Below are 6,859 nucleotides of genomic sequence, written 5' to 3'. Positions count from 1 at the left end.
TACACGACTTCATTTCTTCCCATCAGCTTCACACAGCATGCATCACGAGTGCTTGCCCTTAACTTTGGTTTCCAAGGCAATTATGCAACACTTAATAGCAACAATCATTAACTTATAATTTAAGAGTAAGCATTTATTTCAGAACCAAGGTAATTCTGATCTAACATTTAGAGTCTCACATCTACGCTAACAGATATTTGTAATTCAATTCTGACAGCTTTAGTATGTTCTTTATCACACTTGTGAGTCTATGCTTTTACAGGATAGTCATGATTGCAATTCCTGTTCATCATGAGCTTCTCTTTCATTTGCATTAGTCCTTTCACAGAACAGTTTTACTTTCAAACTAAGCTGCATCTCCCAAGCCTCATATATTTACAGAAAACACAAGCAGGTGGGCAGAGCAACTTTGAAGTTTGTGCCTACTGTTGCAAACAAGCCCAATACCCTGATTCATAGTGAACTTCAACCAATGGCCTGAGAAACCAGCATCTTCTGAAGGCTCCAGTCTCCCTCTGCCTACAGAAGTGAAAATTGTTTTAGAGCAAGTTTGTTTTCAAGCTCACCAACCTTGACAGTATTTCATGCCTCTTTTATCCCACAGGTTATTTAAGATTCTTTTCTTCCTATTCATCGTGATGACAAATGAGTTTTGATGTCTGTGTTCAGTTATTCTTTCTTAACATTTACATGTTAGTCTGACTCTCCCCATGAGAAACTGGATTCTGAGTGTTTTGATTAGCATTTGTGCTTTCACAACACTTAAGAAAAATTTATACAGCTACACATGAGAGCATAAGCTCTTCTTGGAAAAATATTCTCTCCAACTTAAGTAAAGGGTAGAAACAGATTCAAGATGTGTCAGGAATAGCATTCATATGTCTTAGGGGTACCAAAACTAAGTAACAACCTATATGCCTGTTTTAAATGTAGTTACGTCCCAAAATGTCTGCAAAATCTCAGTACTATTCAAAAAGCAGAATCCTGGCACACTAACACAGGATTAGAGAAAGATGAAGCTTCACTTTTCACTGAAGGTAAAGGTGACCTCAGCACGAAATCAAGAGCCACAGGTGGCAGCTTCAAGTCTGATTTTGATGGGAAAAATAACTGATCTAGACTACACAAAATCCACCAGAGTACATACTTCATTATTAATAATCAAGCATTTTGCTCAAAACAAGAAGAAACTGAATGTACAGTGAAATTTAAGTCTTGCAGTAAGTTGTAGCAGTTACAGCACTCTTAAAGAGCCCAGCACAATACACTTCTCAAAGACAAAAGTCATGAAATTTGTTTGAAGCAAACAAATAGACTTCCATGAATAGACAAGTTGTTATGGAACCAAGATTCCCATGCTCAGGTTATACTTATTCCTTAAAACAATAAACCATGCCATTTTCAGATATGTCAGCTTCTTTTTAACAGCAAAAAACATTTCATATCAATTCTAAATTTAAACTTAAACTATGATATTCAAAACACACTCTCAGACTACATTGTTTATTCTTCCCCTCTTAACTTTAGCCATTATGACTCCCTTTAATATTAAAGTGTTGCATTCCTAATAACCTAATGCACAAGAATATTGACTACTAGTCACACTTTTGCATTTTCATTCTCATAAAGTACAGCGAGCTCTTAGTAGACACCAGGTAGAGGCTCCAGCATGCTACATGACTCTTCTGTGACAGGCAGCCATGACACAACTGATACCACAAAAAAAAATTAGATTATATTGGCTTTGGCAGCACCAATCAGACTGTGTGACACAAGACAAGAATTGAAACTCCACTCCTTTATAGCAGGACAGAACTATATCACATTTTCAAGGCAAACCAATGTTCTTAACTGCATAAAGGAGATCACATTGTTGAACTTCATCAACAGAAGTTGACCAAAGCATTGGTCTTCATTGTGCCAGCTAGCACCCAAGCTCTCCATTGCAACCACTTTCACCTCTGCTTGTTAACCACAGATAACTTTACTGTTGAAGGCATTCAAAGGTTTAGTTACAAGTCTCTATTCATGCTCACAGCTAATCTGGCAGGTCTAGTGGAAGCATCATTTGTGCTATTCAGACTGAAAGACAACACCACGTTTGCCCAAGGACTAAATAGGAAGGAGGAATCCTACTGACTATCACTCAACCGGATCTTCCCCAAGTTGCACATAACACAGTAATTTTCCAATGCTTTTTATGTTCAGGTAGTACTGCTGGGATCAGCAGCTCCCATTCTGCATGCCCAAGCCAAAGGTTGCAGTTGAGTGGCAGTTCAAAATACTCACTCCTTTGAAGTAATTTAGGTCCCCTAACCAAAGTATGTCTCTTCCACATGACTCAGCATGGATTCACTTTGCCCTCTGTAAAACCACAGCATCTGGTCCAAACCAATATATTACACCTCAATTTGCAGTGCCCCGTTTCCCACAGGCTCAGAGCATGCGTAGAGCAACTCCTTGCCAGCCAACACCAGATGACATGGATTTGCCCATCAGTAGTACACAAACAGCTGGTCCTAGCCCAGCAGCATCTATCAGAGGTCTTGTGAGGTAAACAGTCTTCCACAGGGGAGTAGTTTTGTTGGAGGGACAGTCGTTCAGGATGGTTAGTCATTGTTCAAGGGTTTTGTTCAGCAGCTACCTTCAATGCACATCTGAAGAGGTTCTAAAACAAATGTTTTAGAAGAGCTCAGGCATTTCCTTCCTTTCCTTAAATTACTACTGGGTAATACGCTCTGGTAGTAACAGCAGTACAGACGGGGTAAGCTTACCATAATCTCCCATTAGCAGACACCTTGTCTACACTATTTAAAGCCATTCCTTGGAATGTTACAAACCCAAACCAGTATTTCTTCCCATAAAGGCTTTCTTTGTCTCTGCTGTATTGCAGCCCAGAATTATACTACACAACATCTTAAATGAAAGCAGATAAGAGTTCAAAGTTAGTCCAGTTCAACAGGCTAATAAACAAAGGGGTCATTGGACTGCTAGTTTCATAGCCAACATAACTTTAGAGTTACCACTCAGGATAGGAGGGAAAGGAAGAAGTCAGTTTTAGCCAAAACCAGCCGAGGATCAATACACACTTTCACCTCCTCCTTCCTTCTGTGATTGCTTCCTACCATCCTCTCCCACTCACCTAGCACTAACACTCTCTGGTTGCATTTGCCTTCTTTACCAAGCACTCCACATAGTAAGGCATCAGTTTCAGAGCTGCAGCAAGTTAGACTCTGATCTTGTCCATCACAAAATACGGAGTCTCCAGCAATGGAGTGAAGTCACATTAAAGAAAAGCGCTACTATGTTTAAGAGGGAACAGAAGCTTAGTAGCCCAGTAAAGAAGATCTAAATTGATAAGATTAAAGACATTGCCACAGAGCAACAGATGTTGGTTAGAAGCTTACCTTTCAACTGAAGCAATTGCCACATTATGCATAAACTCCCTGGTTCACAAACGGCTTTTTAGCTTAAAGCTCATGTTGAACAAGATGTACCAAAACCAGCCACATCAATAACCTATTTCAGAATCCTGTAGGTATACTCAAAGGTATTAAAAATATCCAAAGATTGACAAGACAAAATACAGACATTTTAAGTGAAGTATCACCACGTGCAAAACTTAACTCATATGGGCAGTAACTTTAAAGTGTTACTCTTGTAATAGCTGTGACATCCAACACCAGTACTACACTTTGATCAGTGCATCATACTGAATTACTCGGTGGATTTATCCACTAGATACAGTCTTAACTCAGATATCTCTTAACACATGGCTCAGGCAACAGATATGAAATTATGTCTTCAGGTATTTAGGAAACAAGCTCCAGTATAATACATTACCTACTTCTCACATGTGAGATCTATGCACAGAGCTTTCTTTTGTCTTCGCTGACTGTCAGTGTAAAGATATGAACAATATCTATTTTCAGGACTGACACCAGCTTAAAGGATTCGTATCAGCTAGCAAAACTGACTTCAGCTGTTACTCATGTCTGTACTTTTTTTGTGGACTATCATCCAAGCCTACCACACATCCTTAAACACAGGCTGTTAATAAAAAAATGCATATATACATGTACTAAATGTATATAATGATGTTAAAAGGGAAATATCATTTTCCTATAAAATAAGTACAGCTAAACAAAACAAGCAATATAAAATCGGTTAAAAACAGACATCCTGCAGCTCAAATAAATACCAAGGAAAGATGGCTCTGTAGTTCAACTGCCTGAAAGGGCCACGCACTTTCAAGCTGCAGAAAGTGTTCTGAAGAGGAACTCTATGCCATTTCTGTATGCTAACCTACCAGAATGCAATGGGTCCCATCCACACTAGTGCCAGACTTCTGTGTTTTCAGTACATCACCATAATCTGCTGCATCAAAGTTAGTCTTCCACACCATCACCTGCAGAAGAAAGTTATTTCTATTCAAATTTTCCATCTACGTTTGCTTAAAGGTCAATTTTGTCCACACATCAGAGACGAGTCAGCAGATAGTATACCAAAGCTTACCTAAGAAAGCTTTGCCATCAATTAAATTATGGATGTTATTTGTAAATACATTACTGAATACAGACATAGCACAACTGTGTTCTCAATGGGTAAGTGACCGCTTCCAACATTCTTTGGATCAGGAACATCATGAAACTAGAGCTACCTAGAACACTTCAAAGCAACATGCAGAATACACCATTAAACCCACAAATATATTAATACACCATACTTAGCATTACAGCACTTATCAGCTACACCCCAAACAACTAGTCCCTGGCTTATCATGAGATTCATTCACAGGAAAAGGAGAGTTAGTACTTCGAGACTAGTGTTATAGATCTTGACTAGTCTGTCAGCTAAACACTAAAATTAAATCCCACTTATCTCTCTCTCTCTCCATATTTCAGAAGAGAAGAGGCACCTCTAACACATAAACCAGTTCAACATATCAAAGAGTAAATCTGTGGACTAAACCCCTTAGCAGCAGCAATAAAAGTCTAAAAAAGTTTAAGGAGCAATCAATCATTTAAAAGTCCCAAAGACACCTATGAAACCAGGCAGCTCATCCTGGTTATCAGACACATCAGTGTTTATTCTTCACCGGCAAGTTTTCATCCCTGCTTTGTGTGAAATAAAAGCCTTTTTCTCTTGTAGTTGCATAGTTAGCCAAGACCACCATTCCATCATATAACAGAAAAAAAAGTGATGCTCTTTTAGTGTACAGATTGTCTCTTCAAAGCTAGGTAAAATGCTGTTACAATAAAGATGGGCATTGCAACCCAGTCTAACCTGGGATTAAGAGCAATGCAACACAGCTCAGTAAAGACTGGTGACAGAAAAATGGATACTTACTCAGACCACTACTTTGGGTTGAAGTCCATCCATATCTTCAGCAGGGCAACTCATGCTATTCTAAAACCAACATATATTCAGAGAACAGGGTGCAAATGGCACCTCCTGATTCCAACAAGCTCACATGACAGGCCTGGTGGCAGTTCAGTAATTAGGTTTTTTTATTTTTTTTAGACAGGCTAAGCATCTAAGTTACCCCACCAAAACAATTTGACCTGTAGAGAAGTTATTGATTATTATTTGTCAGATTGCTCTTGGATTCAGAAAGCTAGTATTCAGCAAGGACCATTCCACTGGAAAAGCTTATTGTATATACACAACTGGCATTTTAAGACTAATGCTGCTTTTAATACATATATACAGTATGTTAAAGTTCTTTCTCCATGCACAAAAGGAAGCACAGCCTGCATTTTCAGACACAAACTTCAGAGGAGAGAGACAGTTTCTTCATGGGAGCTAAGAAAAGGAAAGCTAACAGCCACCCTTCCCAATACATGCATCAGAAACACACAGCCTTGAGCCACAACGGAAAGGGCTGCCGAAGGAGTCAGTCATGACCCCGTGCCTTAAGTGTATCTTTACAAAGCACCTTTCTGGGGAGGCACTGCCATTCAGTGTTTCAGTTTAACAATACCAGGTGCTACCTTGCAATGAGAATTACTTTGTTTAAAAACAATCCCAACCATAGGAAACAAAGAAGGAGCTGATAAAACAAAAGCCTTTTGAAGGAATCTACTTCACATAACAGAGAAATGTAGGCTAATACATGCTCTTAAGCTAAAATTGAAATAAATAGAAAAGTCAGCTTCTTGGCTATGCCTTGAAATTGAAGACAAATAAAATGTCTGAAGTTTCCTATTGAAAATAGATAGCAATGAATTGCTATATATAACTGCAACTTCCAGCTACATGAGGGCTTTTAAGGAAGAGAGAAACAACAGCAAAGAGGTATATTTGTTTCTTGTGTTAGATAAGTATTTTCAGAGCAAACCTTAATATAGTGACCCCAATATAATTTTATAAGACAAAAAAAATGGATGCATCTCTTCAAAAGTCTGTTTAAAGGGTTAAATTAAAAATCATCTTAAAGGGACAGGATGACGAGCTCTGCCACCTATCTTGGTAAATCTATAAAACAGAGTTAAAAGACAGTTTCATGAGCTACTGCAATGAGCTACAACCCTAGGACTGGGTTTCCTCTTTGATAGCATACAACTGAAAACATACATTAAGTAGAGGACCCAAGCAAGTCATTCAGCATGGTCCAGACATACTGGGTATGCTTTCACTTTCCCCCACTGACAACAGAAATCAAAACCCTGCAGCTCTTAAAGTAGAATCATAGAATCATAAAATGTTTTGGGTTGGAAGGGATCCCCAGAGATTATCTAGTCCAACCCCCTCGCAGGAGCAGGGACACCGCTAACTAGATCAGGTTGCTCAGAGCCCCATCCAACCTGGCCTTGAATGTTTCCAGGGATGGGGCCTCCACTACCTCTCTGGGCAACCC

At 39.0% G+C, this 6,859-nt stretch overlaps 1 protein-coding gene across 1 annotated transcript in view; it reads right to left on the bottom strand.

Moving 5' to 3' along the window:
• Window positions 1-6,859, bottom strand: part of POC1A (POC1 centriolar protein A) — a 62,720-nt gene that overhangs the window by 24,102 nt on the left and 31,759 nt on the right. Inside the window, exon 9 of the mRNA XM_035894670.1 lies at window positions 4,310-4,408. Coding sequence (XP_035750563.1) covers window positions 4,310-4,408 — 99 coding nt within the window. The remainder of the gene's footprint in view (window positions 1-4,309; window positions 4,409-6,859) is intronic.

Source organism: Egretta garzetta, unplaced genomic scaffold, assembly GCF_000687185.1.
Source record: "Egretta garzetta isolate BGI_Z169 unplaced genomic scaffold, ASM68718v1 scaffold215, whole genome shotgun sequence".
Classification (NCBI taxonomy): Eukaryota; Metazoa; Chordata; class Aves; order Pelecaniformes; family Ardeidae; genus Egretta; species Egretta garzetta.
Note: the sequence above shows the minus strand (reverse complement) of the source record. Positions and strands in the feature narration are given on the sequence as shown.